The following is a 24,728-nucleotide window of genomic DNA, read 5'->3' on the forward strand; positions in this document are numbered from 1 at the left end:
AAAAGGTGGTTTGTACCCTGAAATCACTCGGTCCATGCCTTCTGCCAGGCTCTAACACAGTTTGGCTTTTGGTCTCTAAACCTCACTGCATCAATTCACTCCAAAATCCCCAAAGGGATATCAAATCACCAGGAGGTCCTGCCTGGGCATTTTTGTCCTTCCCTCTCTCCATGTAAGTCTGCTCTGAGCTGCTTCATGTGAGTTCTTCAGGCGAGTTTAGGTTAACTCAAATCACCTTTATTGCCAATTTTGTTTAGTCCAAGTAACTCTGGGAGGACTCACAATCCCTTCTGCCCACAGAGCTCCAGCCAAGGTTCAGGAGGTCCTTGGACCTGCCCAGCAAAGGTCTGGCCATGCCAGGCAGGAGGAGGCTGAAAGCTGCCAGGAAACAACCTCAACTTGCCTTGGCCTTGAACTGTCCACAGAGGCAAATCCAACATATGGTTGCTGGGTGTGATGCAAATCTGGGATGAGTTGAAAGTCAGAGGGATGCAGACAATCCCACATTAAAGAATGGCTGGTCCATATGTTTCCTCTCTCCTTTTTCTGTGTATTGAAGGGCTTTAGTCAGGAAATGTGATGGGGTCTTTTCACCTTGAGAGCTGAGATTTGTGGCTCTCAATTTAGTGTTGGATGCACGTATGCAAGCACAGAACAATGCACCTTCCCTGCAGAGCTATTTTTAGGGTCTTGGTTGCAAGGCAATTACAATGTTGTGCTGATGAGTGTTAGTAATGGTTGCAATATAATCATGGAGTGAAAAATGTACAGCTTTGGGAGAGGCATCGTGTCCTTTTTGTGTGCACAGAGTCTCACAGGCAAGTAAAGAAATAGGAAATAAATTTGTCATCATCTAAAACATGTAACTTCACTGTAGAAGAAGAGACAGAGTTTGGTTTCATTTACAGCAGTGCAGATCCCTCCAGTTCACAGAATTCATTTCAGATTTGCTCGTGTCTGATTTAATCAAAACAGGGTCCATTCAACACAAGAAAAAACCCAAAGCAAAGTTAATATGGAGAATTATCTGCTTACTTACAACTCCCAGTGTTAGCCCCAGCCAGCCTCCCTGTGCCACCACAGTCAATTCAGATAAATTTGCCTTGGATGAGAAAATAAAAGATGAGTCTGTTAATCAAGATTGCAATATCTGTAGGAAAACAGAAAGTAGCTGAGAGGTTCTGAGTGTTCATCAGGGACAGACAATGTTGCCTGTAGGGGCAAATTTGAAAGTCAGTGAGAGGAAATTTAATATTTTCAAAGATCAGATCTATAAAAAACTGTCTTTCTTCTTAGATTCTGTATTAGAGCTTAAAGAAATCCTCCTTTCTCTGCAGCATATGGCAGAAGTATGTAGCACACAGAAACAGGAGTGAGGCTTCAGTTGAAATTCCCAATGTTTTACATGTTCACTGAGAACTCCAAAATTAAACTGCAGAAAATCTGCAAAATAATCTGAAAAAATCTGTAAAATTAAAAATAATCTGCATTTTGAATCTTTGCAGCAGTGATCAGTTGAAAGGGCATTGATTTGAGGGGTTGTTCAAAACTATTTTTTAATTTGACATATAAAAATTTGGCATATAAAAATAGGAAGGCAAAACGAAAGTGACAAACTCAGTTCAAGAAAATAGGAACCAATAATGCTCAGTGGGAAGTGTTAGCAAATATAAATTAATGCTTGAGGAAGCATTTTAAGATAGTTTTGGTTTTATTTTTTCTGAGGGAAGATCTTTTTATGATCTACAGTGACCTACCAGTGAAAGACTGCTACTGACAAATGGAAGGAATTGTTCTTCCTCCTATTTTTAGCATTATTAAGGGTCTCCAGAAGAGGATTTATCTGGATGATTTGATCTTCCAGGGATTCCTGCAAAATCCAGCAGGATGCTCAATGCAGAAGCCTTGGCCTTTGAGGACAATGACCCCTCACCATCCAAACCAATATCCAAACCCGAGCAGTAGATTTTCTGTCAGCCACCTCCCACGAAAAGCTGAATTCCCGCTGTGAGCAGGAATTCCATTCAGGTTCAGCCCTGCCAGAGGCTCCCCACAGGGGTCCAGCCGTGTGGATTGAGGGCACTCTGGCTAATCCCAGCCCCAGGAAGGAGCACCGAATGCAAAGTGGGCTGTGGGGTTCAGCTCTAGGAAAGAGGGTTCGGTGTATCCCGGGATCGAGACACCCACAGGGGATGGTGGGGCAGCACTGGGGATCTGCGGGCAGAAAGCTGGGAAAGAGAAACGAGTTTGTTGCTTGGAGTAGGAGGAAGGTTATTCCAAGGATAGAGGGCAGCATAAGACAGGCTAGGAATGCGTGTGGGATAGGGAGAGCCTGGGGGGAGAAGTTGTGGAGGAGGAAACAGGCACAGGGACAAGCTGGGACTTGGCAATCCAGAGGTCTGGCGGTGAGGAAGCTGGAAGGAGGAATAGGAAACCACCGAAGGAATCCCACAAGGCTTGAATAACAGGATTTCTGCTGCATGGCCAAATGTCGCTGCTATTCGTGTCTTTAAATTCAGAATTGTTTTACTGACCCCCACAGCAGGGTCTGAGGGGACAGGAAAAAGGAAAAAAAGAACAAAGAGGAAAGAAGGAAAAGGAGAGGAGAGGAGAGGAGAGGAGAGGAGAGGAGAGGAGAGGAGAGGAGAGGAGAGGAGAGGAGAGGAGAGGAGAGGAGAGGAGAGGAGAGGAGAGGAGAGGAGAGGAGAGGAGAGGAGAGGAGAGGAGAGGAGAGGAGAGGAGAGGAGAGGAGAGGAGAGGAGAGGAGAGGAGAGGAGAGGAGAGGAGAGGAGAGGAGAGGAGAGGAGAGGAGAGGAGAGGAGAGGAGAGGAGAGGAGAGGAGAGGAGAGGAGAGGAGAGGAGCCATCATTATGGTGGAACTATTTCTAGTTGATGCCAAACAACTTTCCGCATTGCTATCATGACAAAAGACTGGGTCTTCCTCACTGATTATTGATGCTTATATCTCCTTCCTTATTTGAATAACCTGCTCTTCACAATATTCTACCCAGATAAAACACTTTTTACTATGCTTTGGTTGTGCAGGTGGCAGGAAATAAAGTGCTGGGAAATCCCACCTGGCTGAGGATCCCCGAGGCTGCTCTACAGCACTGTTCTCTCCGGAATCTCCATGCTCTCTGCAAACACTGTGATTATTCCTCCCACTGCTATTTATTCCCATTTCCAGACCACCTGGGAGCCCCCAGAGCTCTGTGTGAGTGTGGATTCATTGCAGCCACAGATCAAGATTCCCCCCTGGGTTATGAATGGGCAAAAAGAAGTGCAGGGAATTAATTTGTAGAGAGGGCAAAGCAAAGCAGAGAACTCAAATATTCCGGTGTTTTGCCATTTGCTTTTATCAAGGAAAGCCTTTCTCTTCACCCAGGAGGAAAAATCCATCCCAGGGCTTGTTCATGGCCTCAGGTTTCTCTTTTTTAGGCAGAGTCAGGAGCTGCATGGGGTCAGTGTCATCCACACCCTCTTCCCTATAACTATCAGTCATTTTGGCTTCTATTTTGGGTAGAAGGTAAAACCAGAAGGAAAAGAAAAGAATAGCAGTGTTTCCCACGCTGTTGAGAAGCAGATTGAAGAAACATGGAATTTCCTGTGGTGGTGTCCTCTTCACACCAGTGATACCTTCCAGTTCAGTGGGAACCTGCTGCAGAAGGAAGATCCCAAATATGAGTGGGTAGCTCCTAAGAGGGGTCAGAAACAAGAGATTGCCTGGGAAAAACCAGGGAGAATATTCCCGCTTTCTCTTGGGCCTTCCCCACTAGGCCCAGGCCACTGGGAGCCTGCCTATGGCTGAGAACAGGGGGCTTTTCTCCAATCTTTTTTTTTCCTGAAAACTGTTAGACCAATTCTGGTGAGGGAGGTTTTTGGATGGGGGTTCAGAGGAAACCAAAAGAGAAAAGGGAGGATCTGGTTCATCAGCTCCTGCCCTCAGCCACCAAAAACTACCAGGAGAGTCCAGAGCACATCATTTCCCATGACCCATGGTGGTTTTCACTCTTGTCTCAACCTGAGTTGTGGCAAAGCCATTCCAGAGGAGGGAGCAGGGGAGTTCAAGGGCGTGACTCATGTCCCAAGGCTTTGCATTTTTTGGGACGTGTTCTGTGCTGGGAGCAGACTGTGTCCCACACTCCAGGCAGTTTTCCTTCCCCACCCACACATCTGCAGCAGCCGATGGTGAGCTCTGTGTCCGTGTCCAGCAGCCCAAGATGTGCCCCTGGGGACCAGCCCTACCTGCTCAGCTGCTGCTCCCTGCAGAGGCCAGGCTGATTTCATCATGCCATGATTAAAGGGAGCAGGGGCTGTGCTGTGGCTTTCCTTAGCAGCAGGGACACACTGCCCAGGCCCGGGGCTGCTCCTGTCCCACCTCTGCAGCCCCGAGCAACGCTGGGCGCCAGCCTGGTGACTCAGCTGGCTCAGGAGTCAGGATGGGCACAGTGGGAGAAGCCCCTGGGCTGGGGAGGGCACTTGTGGCCACCAGGGTCTGGTTCAGAGGCCACTGCTCGGGTTGCAGTCAGGACAGCTTGGCACTGGTGGGAGGCAGCAGTGGCCCTGGCTGTCCTGGTGATCTCATTTCCCCACCATCCTCCTGAAAACCTTGATGGGCTAAAAATATACGTGTGCAAGGACTCCAAGGCAGCAGGGCTGTGCCCTTGGAAACCAGTTTCCCAGCTCTGAAAGGTCCTGGTGTGACACTCTCAGCTGCAATCTGCTGCTCTGGGGTGAATTTCACCTGCAAAGCAGGAAGGAGAAATTTCCTCCGTCCATTTCCGCTTTGATCAGGCAGAGATAAGGAATGTAACAGCTCAGCAGTCATTTCCCCTCTCAATCTACACAGCTAAATCTGTAGGCTGGCTGGCTTGAGATGCCTGGATTTGCAATGTATATTTGAGCCCTGGCTCAGGTCTGCATTTAATCCATCACCTCCCTGAAACACAGGGACTAACAGTGGTCCCTGGAACAGATCAATGAAATGTTAAACCAAATGCCTACAGAAAATAAGTGTATGGCACAAAACAGCTCATACTTGCACCAAACAGTTTCTTGGGTGTAGGGCTCAGACTCTTCTGGAACTTTAAATTCTTTATACTTCATCCTTTCACAGCTGGGGAAACTGAGGCAGGACATGATGACAACTTACACCTTCAGAGTTGTCCACCCAGTGTCAGCCTATTTTTTGGCAGACAATCTACCCACAAAAAGTCTGTTTTGTTTTGATCTTTCAGACTGAAGCCAGAAGGAGTGATCTTTTTAAAAGCTTAGGTGTAAATGTAGACCCAAAAGTCAAGGAAGGCGTAAGGCCATGCCAACAGCTGGGGGTGAGTTAAAACTCTGAGATTTAATTTCCTCAAGATCATGTGGAATTTAACAAACTTATGGTTAAAATACCTGTGAATTCAAGTTTACCTGATATAAAACAGTGACTATAAACCCAGATGGACTCCACACACACCTGCAGACAGCATCCTTTTTTCTCTCTGCCTCTGCCTCCCATTGCTGCCACATGGCCCTTTCCTGCTCTCCATCTCACACCCCTTCCCAGCCACCACACACCAGGTTTAACCCAAGGTCCTGGAAGGTGAGTGCTTGCAAGGGCTGGCCAGGCTCTTTCAGAGCTGTCCAAAGGGATTGATCCAGAAATTACATTTAAAAGAGACAATACATTCCTTATCTGTAAGTCCAGGGGGGTGGTAATGCTGGGAGTCTGATTGGGAAGCTTTGATCCCTCAGGAGACATCAAATAATGCTTTGTTTTGTGGCAATTTCTTCTTGTCTTGCCTTGTAGGTGTTCTATAAACTCAGCTGCTGGGGGGTAGGGGACAAGAGGCTGAAATAGAAAGATCATCTAAATAAACTTCCATGCAAAGTCACATCCTTGGCTGTATTTTCTTGCCAAGGTGGAAGAGCAGATTTCATCAGACCTGATCCTTGACAGGCAAACCTCAGGCTGAACCCTTGGCAGGAGCAGCCACACTGGTGATGGAACTGAAGTTTCATTTTAAAATCGTTTCTGTGCCCCATGTTTATGATGAATAAAGCCTGTGTGTTTGCTGCAAGCAGGGAGGATAAAGCTGTTGTTGTGTTAGCATCCTGCATGTTTCAGTCACTCAGTGGGAATGAGCTGCCCTGAAACACATGAAAGACAACAGCTCCTGTATCAGCCCTAAGTATTTCTCTGCTATATTTGCCTCAGCTGGAGCGTTTGGGATGTGGTTACCCTGCCAGGATTGCCATTGTGGGTGTTGTGGGTGAACACGCTTGGGATTGAGTTTCCAAGCAGGAAGATTCAGATAAACAACTGCTTTGAGGTGAAAATTAGAGAGTTCATGTTACACCCACCTCTTGAATTTGTAACTGACTATTCACCCTGAAAATCTGATTCTAGGAACTCAGCATGTCCCGTCAGGAGCAGAGTAATACCGCAGAAACCATGGCCAGCCAGAGTCCTGAATGCTGAGAACTGTGATTAACTCCTCAGGAATCTCTCTGGAGCAAGTCATATTTTCTGGGCTTTTTTAGGTAATTATTTCAAACCTTGAATCTGTGAATGGAGATTGTAAACAGTTCTCAACCCAACACCTTAGAGAAGAATGTGAAATGCATCAAGTAAGTAATGGGTTCTGACCTGTTTGCTCATGTGTAACTTGAAAAAATAAATGTTTTAACCACACAGGAGGAGAGAGCTGCAAAGGCAGCTATTGGATCTCTCCATGCAGTGATCCAAGGCAGAATGGTAAACCTGAAACAGCTGCTGGCCCACTCAGCTCACAGACACATCAACAAGAACCAGGACTCAGCCAAGCTGCTTTGTGCTCCCAAGGTGCCTCTTGCTGAGTTTAATGACGTGTTGTAGCCATGTCCACAGCCCAGGCCCTGTCCTGTGTCTCACTGGCCACGCTCTGCTCCAGCACATCACTACACTCAAAACCTGCTGGGACAGCCTGGGCTGGGCTGCAGCTGCTTCCCCAGCATGTCCCCTTGTGATTGCATTATCTGGGAAGGGGGTTGGAGGTTCCCTCAGAGGACAGAGGAGAGATTGTGGGGTGACGTGTCCCGATAGCAGTGCACAGCAAGCCCTGCAGACCACGGCTTGTGCAGGGAGTTGTCTGCTAAGCAGGATGTTTGCCTTTGGTGTGGGCTCAGTTTCTTGCCCTGACACAGATTCCTTCATCATGTTAAAGTGAGACTGAGAGTCCAGCCCTCTTGCCTGAAGGGATGCGGAGCATAATTCTATTCTCAGGTTGGAAAATGGCCTTCAGATAAAGGCAGATCAGCCCGTGTAGGAGCTTGGAATGATTTGGGTTGGAAGGACCTTAAAGCTCATCTTGTTCCATCCCCTGCCATGGGCAGGGACACCTTCCACTGTCCCAGGGTGCCCCAAGTCCTGTCTAACCTGGCCTTGGACACTTCCAGGGATCCAGGGGCACCCACAGCTTCTCTGGGCAGCTTGTGCCAGGGCCTCACCACCATCACAGGGAAGAATCTCCTGCATGTACCCTACCTGCATTCCACCTGTCTGATACAGACCACATACAAGAAAGGCTCTTGTCTCTTCCTCCGTGCTGCCAGGGGTCCCAGGCTAAACACAGCAGCCCAGGTGTCCACAGTGACATTTCCAATTAAAAAGAAGGAGAGTGCAACTGGAGAAGGACAAGATGAGGAACAGCAAGTACAAAACCATTTATAACTGCTTGTTATAGAGCCTCAGCCTTTGTGCTGTTGTGATAAGCTTTGGAATAACAAGGAACTCAGCTTGGATGCTGCATTTTGGGGTTGCATTTCAGCAGCAGAAGCAAACTGATCTCTGGTGGTTTGGGGAGGAATGGAATCCGGACCAGAAAACCCTGCTGAAGGATCACAGGGTTATATAAAGATCTCCCTCAGGAGACTGCAAGAAGTTTTTGCATTTATTAGTCATTTAGAAAATAATGAAAGCTGCAACCTCATTCTCAGCTGTTGTCTGTGCTTGCTTGGGGAGGATCAGTGTATTCCTGTGAGGGCTGCAGGGATGTTGTCTCTTCAGAGACACAAGCAGGCTCTAAGCAAACAAGGGCAGATCACTGCTCGTGGGGCACAGAGGGTCTGATGGGGACAATGCCAAGGCCTTTCAAATCCCACCAGGTGCTCAGTGAGTCACAGATCCTGCAGGAGACAGTCTGTGCCTTGTGATCAAAAGCTTCAGGGAAGGGTACACACAGGGAAGCAAAGTTCAAGTCTGTCTTGCTGGTATCCAACTTTTCAGTGGTACATTTTCAATTGTAGCACTCAACGCAAGGAATTAAAGAATCGGAGAATCATGGAATGGTTTGGTTGGAAGGACACCTAAAGCTCATCTCATTCCAATGCCCTGCCATGGGCAGGGAACACCTTCCGCTATCCCAGGTTGCTCCAAGCCCCATCCAGCCTGGCCTTGAACACCTCCAGCTTCTCTGGGTAACCTGTGCCAGGGCCTCACCACCCTCACAGGGAAAAATTCCTTCCCAATATCCCATCCAACCTTGTCCTCTGGCAGTGGGATGCCATTCCCTGTGTCCTGTCCATCCATCCCTTGTCCCAAGTCCCTCTCCAACTCTCTTGGAGCCCTTTTAGCCACTGGAAGGGGCTCTCAGCTCTCCCTGGAGCCTTCTCCTTTCCAGGTGAACACCCCCAGCTTTCCCAGCCTGGCTCCAGAGCAGCCCTTGGAGCATCTCTGTGGCATCCTTGGGCTCACTCCAGCAGCTCCTCATCCTCGTGATGAGGGACACCCCAGAGCTGGAAGTACTGTCCAAGGGGGGGTCTCAGAAAATGCAGCTGAGGTGCAGAATCCCCCCCTCTGCTGCCTACGCTGTGGGATCAGCCCAGGACACTTGTGGGTCCTGCAGAACTCAGTTTACATTTTTACATACAATTTGTTACACTGACACATTTCCAGGACAGCAGTGGAGTGGCAGGAAGGAGATGGCACAAGGAGATGGAATTACCAGGGGTGTTCCCCAAAAGCTCATTCCCAAATCAGTGTGTGTGAGATGTGAAGCAGTTGCAACAGAGAAGAACATCACCTCTGGGCTTAGCAAAAATTACCTGCAGCTCTTGGATCAGGCGAAATGTGCATGTCCAATCCTCTTTTTAGCATTTCCTAAGCATGGCTTTCAAAGGAAAGCCCCTAAATACACATTTTAAACAAAGACACTAATTTCTGTTGAAATGCTGTCCTCAGCTGGGATAATTGGAGGCGCTGGAGCAAGGTGAGCAGCGTCTGGCAGCAGGGAAGCTCATCCCCTCCTCTAATTAAGCTGCACATGGGCTCCCTGACAGCAAAGAGGCATCCAGAGGCTCAAGACTACATGATTTATATGGATTTCCTGGTGTTTTCATGGAGTTTCTCTTTCCTGTATGATTTACAAGGCACTCCACTCCTTTAGAGAGCACCTTAGCCTTTCTCCTGCTTGGTGCTGTGGAGCAAGGCCATGCATGATTTATACAAAATTATGTGGGTTTTTGATTAATCTCAAGGTTACTTCATCACTCCATTGTGCCTCATCCCCAAATGCACTGTGGATTTCTCTGTTTCAGATCCTTGAGTTACAGAGTCAGGGACTAAAGGAATAATTATTGCTGGGCTCCGCTAAGGAAAAAAAAAAGTAATATTTTGGCCATAGGTGATTATAGTTTCTGCAGCTGAACCAGTGTCCCATAACTGACAGAGGATAATGGATTTAATAAATAACTCTGATTAAGTCTGATGTTATTTTTAAATAATTTCAAAAACTGTTACTCTAGTCCCTCCGTGGCTGGCAGGAGGATGCCCAGAAGTTAAAATTAGTTCCTTCACGTTCAGCCTGGTGTGGAGTTACAGGCTCCAGGGCTGTCCTGGTTTTCTGGGGCATCCACTTCCAGTGGAGCCAAATGGACACCAACAGCTGCCTTTGGAAAGTGGGAATGAGCTCCCACAACTCCCTCAGCCCTGCTGCTGTTCTCCTTCCCAATGCTCTGACAGCTCAGCAGGAGCTCCCAGCCCAGCTGATGGGACAATCAGTTGGTGTTATTCACAAGCTGTCTTCCTGCACACAAATCCTCTTTCCCTTGATTCACAGGGAATTCCCAACTCTCCCAGGCCTCTTTATCAACAAATATAGATTTCTTCTGTACAATGTCAATATGATTCATTTCCTTTTTGGGTTTCAGTGCCTACATTTCAGAGTGATCCCATTTCTTGGCTGGGAAGAGGACCTGAAGAACACTTTGCCTTGAACAGCACCACAGAATCAATCCCACAGTCACAGCAAGACCTGTTTCAACTGAAATGGAAAACCATACTTCTCTCCTCCTCCTCTTTTTCCTCCTCCTTCTTTTCTCTCCCATAGAGATGGGCTGACAGAGCTGTTCAGCCTGGAGAAGATAAGACTCCAGATAAACCTTAGAGACCCTTCCAGGACCTAAAGGGGCTCCAAGAGAGCTGGAAAGGGACTTGGGACAAGGGATGGATGGACAGGACAAGGGGGAATGGCTTCCACAGCCAGAGGGCAGGGTTGGATGGGATATTGGGAAGGAATTTTTCCCTTTGAGGGTGGGGAGGCCCTGGCACAGGGTGCCCAGAGAAGCTGTGGCTGCCCCTGGATCCCTGGAAGTGCCCAAGGTCAGGTTGGACAGGGCTTGGAGCAGCCTGGGGTAATGAAAGGTGTCCCTACCATGGCAGGGGGTAGGAATGAGATGAACTTTAGGGTCCTTTCCAATGCAAACAATTTCATGATTCTCTGAACTGACACATGCCCATGGCTCCCTGGCTGCAGAGGAGCAGGGGCAGAAAAGCAGGACCCACATTTTTGGGGCTGCTCCACTAAATTAAAGGAAACCACAAACTGAACTTTCAGCCTCAATAAATCCAGCTGCAGTGCTCAGCTTTGCCTGCAGCTCAGCAGCAAGGCAGAGATAACAATAAATCCCTTCTCCCACCTTCTGCATGTCCTGATTAGCCAGACTGGAGCAGATGGGGGCTGTCATTATTCCGTGCCTGTTCCGTGCCTGGCACAAAGCGGCTCCGAGCGCGGCTCTGCCCGAGGGGGCTGCACCAACAATAGCTCTGGCAAGAGGCTGGTGGCTGCTGCTGGGAGGTCACAAGCTGCCCAACTCCTGCCACCCCAGGAGGCACCTGTGGAGTTAGCACTGCCTCCCTCACAGATTGTGTGCCCGGGGGATGGATCCCATCTGAACAAGGAGGAATTTCCAGGCTGCATCCCTGCCACACTTAGGAATGCTGCACATCCATGAAGGCATGAAGCTGTGTCAGGGAGATTTAGGCTGGATATCAGTGAAAGGCTCTTCCCCCAGAGGGTGGTGGAGCACAGCCCAGGCTCCCCAGGGAATGGTCCCAGCCCCAAGGTTGCCAGAGCTCCAGGAGCATTTGGACACTGCTCTCACGCACAGGGAGGGATTGTTTGTTGTGTCCAGGAGTTGGACTCTGATCCTTGTGGGTCCCTTCCAGTTCAGGACATATCATGATTTTATAGACCACCAGCTGTTTCAGGAAACCACATGGATATTTCCTTGGTGTTAGTGCAACTAATAAGTGAAATTAATTTGTTGATGTTCATTTAATGGAACTGCTCTGTTGCTGACAGCGAGGATGTTGTGTGAGAGCAGCGTTCAGGGGCTGGCAGGGACCCCTCCCTCTGCTCCCCTCCATCCAGCTGAGGCTCTCCTCTCACAGAGGGCTTGCTGTGCCTGTGCAGCACCCCAGGATGGACCCCAGGGTGTTCCTGCCACAGAGATGCCACACACACTGACAGCTTCCCTGACCAGTACCTTTCTCCACATGCAGTGAGGGTAAATCCATGCAAGAAACATGAAAAACGCTGGAGAGGAAATCAGGGCTTTTCTCTCAGGGCTAAAAATTGGTGTTTTCAAATCTACCCCAGTCAGAGCCTCACTGAGGTGCAGTGTGGGGTGAAGGGTGGCAGAGTGGGGGAGAACAGCCTCAAAAAAAAACCCTGCACTGGAACCACAGCTTCTCATACCTGTCACAATGTGGATTTTCAGCTTGAGCACACAAGGCTGAGCTCAGGGGACACTGTCATGTAGATTTAGGGTTTTATCTCCTTTCCTCTCCATTAGCTGTGATACTTTCTTATTATGCTGAAACCCAAAACTTTTCTTTCCTCCAGTGGTTGCTCCCTTCCCCATTTGGCAAATATTGATCTCTCTGTGTCCTCAGCACAGGTTCAAATCCACCCCCCTCACCCTCAGCCTGCTCCTGGGGTCAAATGCGTGGCAGTGCCACCTCTCATGACATCAGGGACCAGAGTGGAGGACAAGGAGAGGGATGTTCATCCATTACACGTGTTTTTCTCTCCCCATCCTCTCCCTCTGTGTGCTTGAAGTGACAGGGAGCTGAACAGGATGGGGCTGATTGTGCTTGGCAGGTGGAGAGGGAATGGAAGGAGCAGGGAGAAAAGAGCAGCCTGGGATAACCACGAACTTCTCCCAGCCTTGTTCCACATTCACATCCTGCAGCACCTTGGGTGAGAGCTCTGCAGGCAGGGGACCAAAAGCTGGGGGCTGGCCTGTGCAGGAGGCTGCCCCCACTTACCTTGGGGTGTGATTTTAAGCCAATTTAATTAAATTGCTTGGCAAGGTTGCAAGGACTCATCTATTTCAGCTTGAGCCAGGCCTGTTTTGATTTAGTGTTGGCTGATTAGGAATTAGTGGAAACAAACCGCTCAGAAAACAAAATTAGAGGGTGCACACTAACTTTTGCACCAGATTAAGTTGAATTAAAAAGCAATTGAAATGTAATTTTCCTGTCTCAAGCAGCCAAGAAACAAGATAATGCAACCAGTGGCACTTGAAGCTTAAAATCACAGCCAGGATTAGCACAACTGGCTTTTTAATGCCTACAAACAACAGATTTATCTGAAGGTCTTTCCTCAAACCTCCCCTATCACCTTCCACATAAGGCTGTGTACAACTCATTTTATTTGCCTTGAAATGCAGAATTGGTGTGACCCCAGGACTTGAATCCAGGACTTGGAGCAGCCAGGGTATTGCACAGTGTGTCTCCATAGGTATTTCCATGCTGGGCAGTACTCGTTGTTCCCTGAATTGCTATAATTTGGATTGGAATGGCTTTGTGTGCACAGCTGGAAAGTGCACACCCCCTCCAGGAGTGTGGAGGGTGCAGTTCCCATCTGCATCACAGCATCACCTTCCTGCAGCTCTGAGGGTCTTTGTTCCCCATCTCCCTTGTACAAAAAGATGTCAAGTAATTTAAATTCAGGTTTTAATTAAATATTTTAATTGCTGTTTTCCCTAGCCATTTGGGAAACACTGCTCCTCCCTTCCCCATCAGCAGGACCAGGCTGGCACCCCTGCCCACACCGAGAGGGTTTTATGAGGCTTTGCTAAAAAGGGTGATGGTGTGGAGGGGGTGCCAAGCCACGATGTCTTCAGCACCTCAGAGTCCCCAGAAGTGCCCACAGTGCTGCAGCCAAGCCCTGCTGCAGTGGTTATCTGGGGGTCAGGGAGCTGCTGTCCCTGTCGGCCAGAGCAGGACTGAGGCAAGGGCTCCATAAATGAAAATATCTCCTCACTGATGGAGACTGTCATGGGCACAGAACACAGCACTTTGTGAGCTGCCCAGCAGCTCCTGGCCAAAACCTAAAGGACTCATGGAGATAATGGGCTCCTGCTGGGTTTCTCTCCTTGCCACCTCCCTGCTGTGCCAGCCAGCAGCTCAGTGCCTGATGATGCTCCAAGTTGCTTAATCCTGTCTTGGCTCACTTGCAACCTCTGTGCAGCTGATTCTGCCTGGCTCCCTGGTCCTGGGCCCCTCTGACTGGAGGAGGTGCTCTCCTGGCCTGCAGCACCACCCCCAAGCTACCCAGACAAAATAACATCACTCCAGACTGGCTGTGCCCTGACAGTGATGGGGTGGCAGAGCCCAAACTGTCCCCACAGCCCAGGACACTGTCAGGTACAGGCTGGCAGCACCACAAAGGGTCTTGGCCAAAAACAAGGCCAAAGCTGGCAAAGCATAAATGTAGAGAGGAGATCTGGGGGTTGAGTGGTGGCCTAGACAGAAAGACAGCTCCATCCATCCATCCATCCATCCATCCATCCATCCATCCATCCATCCATCCCATCCATCCATCCATCCATCCATCCATCCATCCATCCATCCATCCATCCATCCATCCATCCATCCATCCATCCATCCATCCATCCATCCATCCATCCATCCATCCACCCATCCATCCATCCATCCTCCAGGTGCAGCCAGGTGAGGGAGCAGGTGCAGATAACGGGGGGCTGTCCTGGGCCAGTCGTGGAGGGGCACTGGGGTGGGGGGTGTGGCCCCATGGGGCAATAAAAGAGGCAGCTGAGGGCAGTAGGGTATGAGGCACACCTAGAGTAAGTGGGATATTTTTCCCCTTTCCTTCCTCCCCTTGGGTACTGGGTTGTTGTTTAGTCTCTTATACCCCACTATGGGTTCCTGGCTGTTTGGGGCTTGGCTGGGATCACTGGGTGGGCTGTGGTGCCCTTCTGCTGGGGTGGGAGGAGAAAGCTCCCCCAAAAGAAGAGGCTTTCTGGGGTGTTTGGCTCTGCTGGGGAGACAGGAGGGGAGGCTGGAGCAGACCTTGATGTTTGGGTGTTGGGATTGAGGCTGTGGGGGATGGTGGATTGAGCCAAAGGGTGGCTCAGCCTGGCCCTTCTGGAAGCTGGAGGAGCTCTGCTGGATGCATGGGAAAGGGGCTGATGCTGCTGGTGCCTGGCCTTGGTTACTGGGACAGAAAACAGGGGGACAGAATGAGAAAAACACCAAAACCTTGAACTTAAAAGAGTGGTGTGAGGGAGTCCTTGGAAACTGCTCTGAGCTGCAGGTGTTGGCTGTAAGCCTGGAGGGGAGGAGAGCAGGCACCATCTGTGTGGGATCAGCCCCTGAGCATGTTGATGCACAGCCTGGGTTTAGGGGTCCCATGATGGTGTCTGCTCTGAAAACATCTCCCTTATTGCTGGCTGGAAGCCTTGTTTTTCTGACAAAAGCTGTCTGAAGGCCAGGTCTTGGTTTATTTGTGTGTAAATCTCTGGCTTTTTGCTAGGAGGTGCTTAGAAATTATTTTGACCTGTGCTTATTTCATGATGTTCCCCTGGCAGCCTGTAACAGTTGCTGGGTTTCCAGAACATTTTTTTTTATCAGCTGAACTTGGTCACTTTGTGTCCCTGTGTGTGCCTGTGGGCCTTTCCTAGTTGGGATTCAGGTGGAGGAAGCCAGGCTGGGCTCTGTGGTGGAGTGAAAGAGGCTTAGATGTGGCTGTGTGTCCTTAAATCAGACCTTGAGCTGCTCCTTTTGGAGGCAAGAGGCTTTGCCAGGCTTGTGTGTCACAGTAAATGTGAAAGCCCCAGGATGAGGGCTGGAGGAAGGGGGTGTTCCTGTCACCATGGGGTGTCTGTGTCTGGCTTCCTCCTGGGATTGCAGCAGCTGTAATTTTTGTAGCCTGATATTAAGTGGTAGTTTGTGCTTCTATTTAGTTCAGTGGCTCAGCTGCAGTGTGTGAGGATCCTACCAAGCCCTGCTTGGGCCAGGGCGTCTCCAGTGTCTCCCTTGCTGGAAGTGTGGGGTGGAAATGTGTGGCCCAGGCTGGTGGTGGGAGTGGAGGGTCCCAGCCCCCTCAGTGGCTGGCAGGGGATGGTTCTGGGCAGCTGTGACCTGACTCTGCTCTGTGCTGACCCCCAAGAGCACGTGAGGGTTCCAGCACCTCTCTCAACTCTGCCAAGATGCCAGTCAGGAAGCACAGCCAGCACATGAAGTTGTTCAAGAACAAGGGCAAGGATGAAACTGTGAGTATCCCCCTGCCTGTGCCAGCATTTTGGACCCCAGCAGAGCCCACTGTTGGCAGGACCTGATGGAGGAGCTTCTCAAGGTCCATGGCCCCCAATCTACCTGTGTGAGGGAATGGGGAATGGCTCTGCATACCTCCAGCTGGGATGTTTGGGTGGTTTTGGGGATGTGGTGTGGGGCTGGCTGGGCTGCAAGGAGTGTGGTGGTACAGGCAAGGGGGATGTGAGTTTTGGGTGTGTGTGGCTGGGGAAGGGAGATGGCTCAGCCCCAGGCAGCTGAGCTCTCCACAGCAGTTATCCCTGTGGAGTTGGGGCTGGTATGGGATGTCAGATGTAGGATGTGTCAGCTTGATTTAAGCCAGTAGAGGAGATGAGGATTTGCCTTTCAGGTTCAGAAAATCTACTTTTAAAAATACCCACTGGTTGCTGGTTCATCCAGCAGCCCATGTCCTTGGGAGGCACCGAGGGAGAGCCTTCCTCTGTCCCAACTCCTTCATCACCCTCCAGACCACCGGGAGGAGATGCTGGCTCCCCACTCCTCCTGTGGGAAATGTGGGGCAGAGGGATGAACTCCCTGGGGAATGGGGCAATGCAGATATAAGTGGGATGCTGCTCTTCCCCCCAGAGCCTGCGGAGGCAGAGGGTGGAGGTGAGCGTTGAGCTGAGGAAGGCCAAGAAGGATGAGCAGCTCCTGAAGCGCAGAAACATTTCCTTTCATGTGAAGGAGGAGAATCCCTCTCTGGGACAAGACAGAGCAGCTGAGGTGGTGAGTGTTGGTGCTCTGCACCTGGGTGGGATCAGTGCAGCAGGAATCATCCCCTACTTGGGCCACTATCAATTCCAGCTGGGGTGACTTGATTTAAATAGCTGGTGCCATTCTGATCCCCATGCCCAGTGCTGGGGAGTGTTTCAGACTGCCTGGCCTTTGTCTGTGCAATTTTTCATGGTGATGATGTCCTGCTGGCCTCCCTTGATGGCAGGTAGAACAGGCTGGTGCTCTGGCTCGCTGGGAGCTGCTCCTGTCTGGCTCCCTGCACAGCCAGGGGTAATTACTGAGCTCACAGCCCATTATGGTGTCAGTGACTCTTTCACTGCTTGATTACAAGCATTAGCTGCCTTGAAGGCTTTTGTGGATTGTCTTCCCCTGCCTCATCTTGAAACCGTGTTGCATAAAGAATAGACACTGCTTAGATATGAAATGGTGACTGAGCTGGGTCTAGACAGCTGATTGACTGCTGAGATTAAACCAGAGGGAGTCCCAGCTCCCCGGCTGACTCTGAATCATTCCCTGTGACACAGATTATTCAGCCCTCCTTGGAGGAGATCCTGGAAGCCGTGAATGGGGAAGACACCCAGCTGCAGCTGCTCGCCACCCAGGCCACCAGGTATGTGCCCAGCTGCTGGAGTTGTGCTGGGGCCTGGGGGCTGCAAGTTCCTGTTTGAGGAGCTCTCTAGAGAGGTGGCAAAGGGAGATGGGGCCTGGTAACCCAAACTGCCCAAGGGAATCTCAGCTGGTGCCTGTTCTGTGGCTTCTGTGCTGTGCTTGGCTCACAGTCCTGCATGGACCTAACAAAAGGTTTGGCTGTGCTGCCCCTTCCTGGGCCTGAAATTATCTTGGGTCCCACAAGAAACTGAGTGTCAGATGCTTGGGCAGGACAAGGTCTGGAGAGCCCGGCTCTGTAAAGGGTCAGTGCTGAGCAGGGCTGTCCCCACAAGGGTAGGGGCACAAAGGACCACAGGGCTATGGGTTGTGGTGGCACCACACAGGGTTCCTCATGGCTGGCTGTGCTGTGTCCTCTCTCACAGGAGACTTCTGTCCAAGCACAAGGACCCCCCCATCAATCAGATCATGAAGCTGGGGATCATCCCCAGGCTGGTGGAATTCCTGGGCCGTGCTGACAATGCTGCCCTGCAGTTTGAGGCAGCCTGGGCACTGACCAACATTGCCTCTGGCACCTCTGAGCACACCAGGGCCGTGGTGGAGGGAGGAGCCATCCCAGCCTTCATCTCTCTGCTGTCCTCCCCACACATGCACATCAGCGAGCAGTCAGTGTGGGCCCTGGGCAACATTGCAGGTGAGGAGACCTGGAGGGGCGTTTGGAGGTCCCTGACTGAGCCAGGGACTTGATGATCCTTGTGGGTTCCTTCCAACTTGGAATATTCTGATTCTGCTGGGGAGATGAAGCACTGGAGCTCCTCTCCATGCAGCTGGGTCTCTGAGCTGCTGCCCCGAGTGAACCCCATAACCCTTCATCCCCTTAGTGTTGCCTGGCAGCCTTTGAGATCCTGTGTTGGCTCTGCAAGAGGATTTTGGCCAAAGCCAAGGGCAAGACTCTGTCCTGCTGGGGTGGTTTAACCCTCTAATGTCACCGTAGGGAGAACAGAAGGGGTCATGCCTGGCTGGCCTGCTGGCACTCCAGTCTGCCCAGTAAATCCTTCCCACCTGGAAATGCCTATTGGTGTGTGGCTGGTGGGTCACCCAGCCCTGGCCCTGCAGGTCTGATTGCTGTTGACTGTCTTGTGACTTGGGCAGGTGCAGTGACCAACCCTTTTTATCTGTCCAGGTGATGGCCCTATCTACAGGGATGCTCTTATTGCTCGTGATGTGATTCCTCCCTTGCTGGCTCTGGTGTCACCTGCAACTCCAGTAAATAACCTTCCATTTCCTTGATTTAACAGATCTTAATCCCTTGGGTGATGGGTGAGTCCACTGTCTGCTTTGTACACAGCAAACTGTTTGTGTCATTGAATGAGACCCTGCTCTAAACTGCTTTTATGGCCCTGCCTATGCACAAAGCTGGGGGTGCCAAGCAGACACTCCAAGTCAATGTGATCTCTTCCATCCTGGCCTTTCTTATCCAGCTCTGACTATCTCAGGCTAGGAATAAAATGAAACTGGTGCAAGGCAGGCTTGCATATGCATGTGGAAGGGCTGAACTTGCCCTTCAGGCTTCTTGCTGCTGCTCTGTGATTTGTCTCTGCCCTTCTGCAATGGTTCCTGCCCCACTGTTTTGTCTCTGGTGTGTGAGAACCTTCACAGGCTAACACAGCCTGAGAGGCTCTTACACCTACCTTGTGTTTCAGGTTGGGTTCCTGAGGAACATCACCTGGACACTGTCAAACCTGTGCAGGAACAAGAACCCCTGCCCTCCCTTGGATGCTGTGCAGAAGATTCTGCCAGTCCTTGTCATCCTCCTGCAGCATGAGGACAAGGATGTCATCTCCGACTCCTGCTGGGCTGTTTCCTACCTGACTGATGGCTGCAATGATCGCATCCAAGTCGTGGTGGAGACAGGGGTTCTCCCAAGGCTTGTGGAACTCATGGACAGCCCAGATTTGATTATTATGGTAGGGAACAATCAAATTTCCACCCTGTGGTCCCTTAATGTAGAAAGGTCTGAGGAGAGGGAAGGCAGGTGCCCTTGTTCTGTGTGGCAGCTGTGGTGTGCTGTCCCCTCAGCCCATGGAACTGCCTGCTTGTCGAGGCACTGCTGGTTCTGCTGGCTGGGGCTGGAGGCTGGATAGAGGCTCTAAAGCTGCTTAGAGCAAACAAGGGACGACAGGGCTGTAAATAAACAGCCATCACCCACAATGCTCTCCTTGTGTGGAGGATCAAGCACTTAGGGAGGGATCTTGCTGGGCTTTCTGACATGTATCCCTGGAGGTAAGGACTCTCCTCATCTCCTCTAATCTCTGTCTAGACTCCAGCTCTCCGTGCCATCGGGAATGTGGTCACAGGCACAGACCAGCAGACCCAGGAAGCCATCAATGCTGGTGCCTTGACTGTCCTGCCCCGGCTGCTGAGGCACAGCAAGTCAGTGATCCAGAAGGAAGCAGCATGGACCCTCAGCAACATTGCAGCAGGGCCTTCCCACCAGATCCAGCAGATCATCACCTGTGGGTTATTGCCACCTTTGGTGGAGCTGCTTGACAAGGTAAGGGATGGGCACAGGGCAACTGAGGGGAGGGATGTGGGGTTCAGGAGGCCTGGCATGGCTCCTTTGTGAAGCACTTGGCCCCAGAGCTGCCTGAGCAGGCTGTTTCAGAGCTGTTGAGATCCTTGGGACAGCCTGAGCATCCCAATTTGTCAGTACACCTGCATGGAAACACATCCTGGAGCTGCCCTTGGCACCTCTGCCAGGTGTCCATGCACCACCCAAAGGGGCTGGGCAAGCTGCAGATAAGGGAAATGGTTATCCTGGCCTCACACTCATCCTAGAGGATACCACAGCTTGGGAATGCCTTTGCTGTGCTGCTTTCCCAGGGTGATTTCAAGGCTCAGAAGGAGGCTGTGTGGGTGGTGGCCAACTTCACAACTGGAGCAACAGTGGATCAGGTGGTGGAGCTCGTCCGTTCCGGGGTCCTCAAACCTCTGCTCAACCTGCTTTTGGTCAAAGACAGCAAAACCATCCTGATCATCCTGGACACCATTTCAAATCTCTTCCTGGTGAGATCTGCTCATCCTGGATGACATTTTTTAATCTCTTCCTGATAAGGTCTCATCTTTTGACTTCCTTCTTCCAAAGAGCAGCAAGTGCTCATCTTGTGTGGTTAGAACAATGACTCTTGATATTTGGAGTAAAGAGAGACTTCATGTTGTCTAAATTTGCCTTGGATACCCTTGGGTTGTGTAAAGGGTTGGCAAGATTGAGTTCCCAAAGTGCTGCTCTTTATCCCCTGCTCCCTGGTTTGGCTGGGAGCCCCCAGCAGAGACTGGTGTACCACAGGCACATCCCTGGCATCAGGAAGGGACCATAAATTCAGGGACTGTGAGCCTTTGACTTGTAGATCAGGGTTGTAATTACAGAAAAAAACCATCTCAGACCTGTTACTGATGTTCTGTTTTCCTGCCTGGCTTTCCAATGCTACAGGCAGCTGAGAAGCTGGGAAAGACAGAGAAGTTGTGTCTGCTGGTGGAAGAACTCGATGGTCTGGAGAAAATTGAGGATTTGCAGAACCATGAGAATGACATGGTCTACAGAGCTGCCCTGGACCTCATAGAGAAATACTTTTCTGGTGAGGTATGTGAGCCCTTGCTGTTTCTCAGCTGAAAATGTGAAGTTATTACACACTGGAATGAAGCACAGAGTTTAAGGATATGGGAAAAGGTTTTTAGAGGAGACTTCCACATGACCAAAGTAGTCCTTGCAGCTTCTTCCAGCTGCTTTTAAAGGTCTGTGAAAGCTCTCAGTTGTCAGCCAATGAGTTGGACAACAGACATGGATGCCTTGATAGCATCTTGCTGCTGGAATTTAAACTGGCATCAGCTGGAGTTACTGCAGTTACTGATATGAATACCAAATGTGGAGAAGTTTCCTCCTTCAGAGCTGAGCTGGCTTGTCACTATGAATGGCAGCCTCCTACTCAGCTGATAACAGTGCTCAGGTTGCATTTGGATTACTTGACCCTCCTCATGGTAAGGAATCCATGGAAAAAGAGGATAGGACACCAGCTAGGAGCTGCAAGGGTCCAATGACCGTCACAGATGCCATGCTTGGTCCTAGCCTTGGACTTGCAGATGGGAAAGCATCAGGGAAGAGGCTTAGAGGTCTGGCAGGCCTTGGAACTGTGGCTCAGTTTGGGTGTGAGCTGCAGCAGGAGGCAGAGGTCTGGTTTAGAGCTTTGCCAGAGCAGGGTCTGTGGGGTGTCCCTGTGAGAGGGTGTGGAGGAAGTTCTCCACAGCAGCTCTGGCTGGAGGGACTGCATGCCAGGGAACATCTCCCTGAGCAGTCCTGGCTTGTTGCTGTTCCAAGCAGGCCATTTAATTTCAGTGAGCTCTACCACTGCAGCCACTTTTATTTCCTTTTCTTCTGGAGTCTGAGCCCAAAGGCTTGGCTGCTGTTGTGTGTGGGCTGCAGGGACACTGCAGCTTCAGGCTGCTGCAAGGAGCAGGAAGGCTTGGCCTGCTCTTCAGGAGTTCTGTTTCAGTCAGGCTGAGCTTAACAGGATTTTTAAAACAAGACTAAAACAGAGTTGCTGTAAAAAGTTTAGGTTTACTCAAATGCAGACCCTGTGAGTGATTTTTATCATTTTCCTCCTAGGAGAATTTAAACCTGGAGCCCCAGACTGGCCAAGATGGGCTGTATAATTTCTCAGTAGAGAAGCAAGACTTCAACTTCTGAAGATGAAGCATGACACAGCTCTAAACTGGTGGGTGGAGGTACCTTGGAAGAGCTCAGACATCCAAACCACGAGGAGCAGAGATGCTGAGCCTTTTTACTTCTGAAACCGTCAATAAATTGCACTTTTGGCTTTGTACCTTTTGCCTTTAATTATTTCCCCCCCTCTTTTAAGCTGCTGTTGCAGATGACCTAACTTGTTTTTTCCCAATAGCATCTCAAGGCCTTGCAGGAGTGAGTTGGAGCCCCTGGGCAGATTTTCTGGGTGGAATCTTTCTTCTAAGTATATTAAACTGCAGGAGAGCAGCATCCTGCCACCAAATCCTTGAGCTGAAACTCCTAGGCTTGACTTGGAGTGGCTGAAGTAGCTCTGAAAACCTCTTAGAGAGGTGTTTCACCCTTCTGCAGGCACCCTCACTGCTGTGGGGAAGGAGCTGAGCCAGGCCCAGGTGGGTCAGGGGCCTTGCTGTGTTATTTCACCTGGAGGAGTTGAGTGTGGATGTGGGAGCTGCTGAGCAAATGCTGCTCCTTTGGAAGGGAAGCTGTTGGAGGCAGTGCAGGGGCAATGATTCAGCTCTGCTGCAGCTTCCCTGCTGCCATCCATCAGCCTGGAGCCCATGGAGCTGCCTCTGCCCTGAAATTCCAAGGACCTGAATTTCAGGTTTCCATGGTGTGTCCCTGGCTCTTGTTCTCCTTCTCTCCAAGCCCTCCAAGTGTGGTTTCCAGCAGAAGGTGAGGATGGAATTGAGCCATGAGCTCAAAGGTTTTGTGCTGTGGGTTCTCAGCAAGCTGCTGGCCACTGCTCCATCCTTGCAGTGCTGATGGCTCCCAGCAGACCCTGCCCCAATCCTTGGCTTCCCGGGGCTTGAAGCACCTCGAAGGCTTTGCTGAAGGCAGGATGAGGGAGCAGCTTTCCCTCCCTGCTTTGGGGAGTTTGGCTCTTCAAATTGACCCTGGGTGGGCTCAGGGCTCTGCTGCCTCAGGTGCAGCGGGAGGTGATGGGACAGGCAGCTTAATCTGGAGGGAAAATCTCCTCTTCAGGAAACGGAGATTCTTCCTCTTCCCTGCATCTGTTCATCAGAGGATTTATGCATTTCTCCTGCAGGCCACCCAGGGAAAAGGGAATTGGTAGTGAATGTGTTCTCTGGGAGGAGCTGGGCAGCCTCTCTTATGGGTAGCAGGGTTGAGTATCACTTATTAAATATTCAAATACTGGGATCTGATGAAATGCAAAGTGCTTCTTACGTCCAGAACTATGGGCTTAAAAACATGGTACAGCACTGCCTGAACATGCACTGAACCAGGGCTGGGGCTCTGTGGGCTCCCCACTGCTGCCAGGTCTGCTGGGGCACCTGGGAATGGCCACAGGTCCCTGGGTAAAAGGAATGGGAGGAAGCTGAGCAACCACCAGAGACACAGAGCTGGGGCTTGTGTGCCTGTCCTGACTCTTGATTTTTGCTTCTGTTGGGCCATCCCAGTTGGTTTTTCCCATGGCCAGGCAGGGCTGTCCCTTACAGCTGCTCTTTGCTGATGTTCTGATAAAAAGAGAAATAGGAAATCTCTTGGCTTCTTTTTCCTGCATGTTCTGGACATAAATCTGTGGTGGGTGGTGTTACACAGAGCCAGGGGCCCAGAGCTGCTCCTTTCCATCCTTGTGTAACTTAACAAAATATTGTCCTGAAGGCAGGGGCTAGGACAATGTGCCTCTCTTATAAAGAGTGCTGGGCTGTGCCTGCTGTCTCCCCTGGCAGCTGGAGAGCTGGGCCCAGTGCCTGCAGCATCTCCAGGGCTCTGTGTGGGTGTGTGAGCGACCTGCAGGCAGCTGCTTGCCCCTGCCTGGCCCTCCCCTGCCAGCCCCAGGCTCAGCCAGCAGGGCAATTTCAGCTCTGGGGCAGTGGAGGCAGCCTCTCCTCCCAGTGGGGTGGGATGGGGCATCCAGGGCCACCAGAGAAGGGGAGATGCTGCTGTGCTTCCTCAGGGCAGCTCAATCTATTGCTGCACAAAATAGTAGTTTTTCTAATTAAAACTTCCCCTGTCCCAGCCCCAGAGGAGCAGGTGGAGGATCATTGAGGCTGGAAAAGACCTCCAAGGCCACCCACTGACTCCTATCAGCCCACTGCCCCTTTAGTGCCACCTCCACTCCTCTGAACATTCTCCGGAATGGGGACTGCACTGCTGCCCTGGGCACCTGTCAGTGCTTGAGCAGTAAGGAACTCTTTCCTAATATCTAATCCTGGTTTCCTTTGTGTTGTCACTTGGGAGGAGAGTCCATTCCCCATCTGGCACTCTCTCATCAGGGAGTTGTAGACAGTGGGAAGATGCTGCTCCATTTCTGGAGATGGAACAGGCATTGCCACTGCCTGTAGTTGTGTTTTAACCCCAAAACAAACCCTATTCCCCTATCCCATTCCTTTACCCTCACTCCCCCTCTATTTCCCCCCATTCCCCCATCCCGCTCCTGTTCTCCTATCCCGTTCCTTTACCCCTATTCCTCCATCCCATTCCTATTTCCCCCATTCCACTCCTGTTCCCCAATCCCCCCTATTGCCCCCACATTCTCCCGTCGCCAGGGGGCGCTCCCCCGACCCCTCCCGCGCATGCGCCGCACCCCGCCCTTCCCCGCTCCGACCTTCTCCTCATGGCGTCCGGACGTGGCCACGCCGCCCTGCGCGCTGACGTCACCGCCCTCCGCCGTGCGCGGGGGCGTGGCGGGGGCGCGGCCACGGTTCTCCGCGGCCGGGCCGGGCCGGGCGGGCGCGTCGGCGGCGGTGGCGGCTGAGGCTG

The 24,728-nt window shown here is 51.0% G+C and overlaps 1 protein-coding gene across 2 annotated transcripts; it reads left to right on the plus strand.

Moving 5' to 3' along the window:
* The first annotated feature begins 15,727 nt into the window (after positions 1 to 15,727).
* KPNA7 (karyopherin subunit alpha 7) lies at positions 15,728 to 22,083 on the plus strand. Of its 2 annotated transcripts, none has more exons than XM_036392421.1 (10): positions 15,728 to 15,825; positions 16,451 to 16,591; positions 17,125 to 17,210; positions 17,632 to 17,900; positions 18,390 to 18,472; positions 18,910 to 19,173; positions 19,527 to 19,760; positions 20,090 to 20,272; positions 20,697 to 20,846; positions 21,867 to 22,083. In XM_036392421.1, exons 1-10 carry the CDS (start codon positions 15,763 to 15,765, stop codon positions 21,945 to 21,947), a joined length of 1,554 nt encoding a protein of 517 aa, XP_036248314.1. In that variant the 5' UTR covers positions 15,728 to 15,762; the 3' UTR covers positions 21,948 to 22,083. The 2 variants fall into 2 exon arrangements, with proteins under 2 accessions (XP_036248314.1, XP_036248315.1); XM_036392422.1 differs by having other exon boundaries at positions 16,451 to 16,588.
* The last annotated feature ends 2,645 nt before the right edge of the window (positions 22,084 to 24,728 follow it).

Source organism: Molothrus ater, chromosome 16, assembly GCF_012460135.2.
Source record: "Molothrus ater isolate BHLD 08-10-18 breed brown headed cowbird chromosome 16, BPBGC_Mater_1.1, whole genome shotgun sequence".
Taxonomy (NCBI): Eukaryota; Metazoa; Chordata; class Aves; order Passeriformes; family Icteridae; genus Molothrus; species Molothrus ater.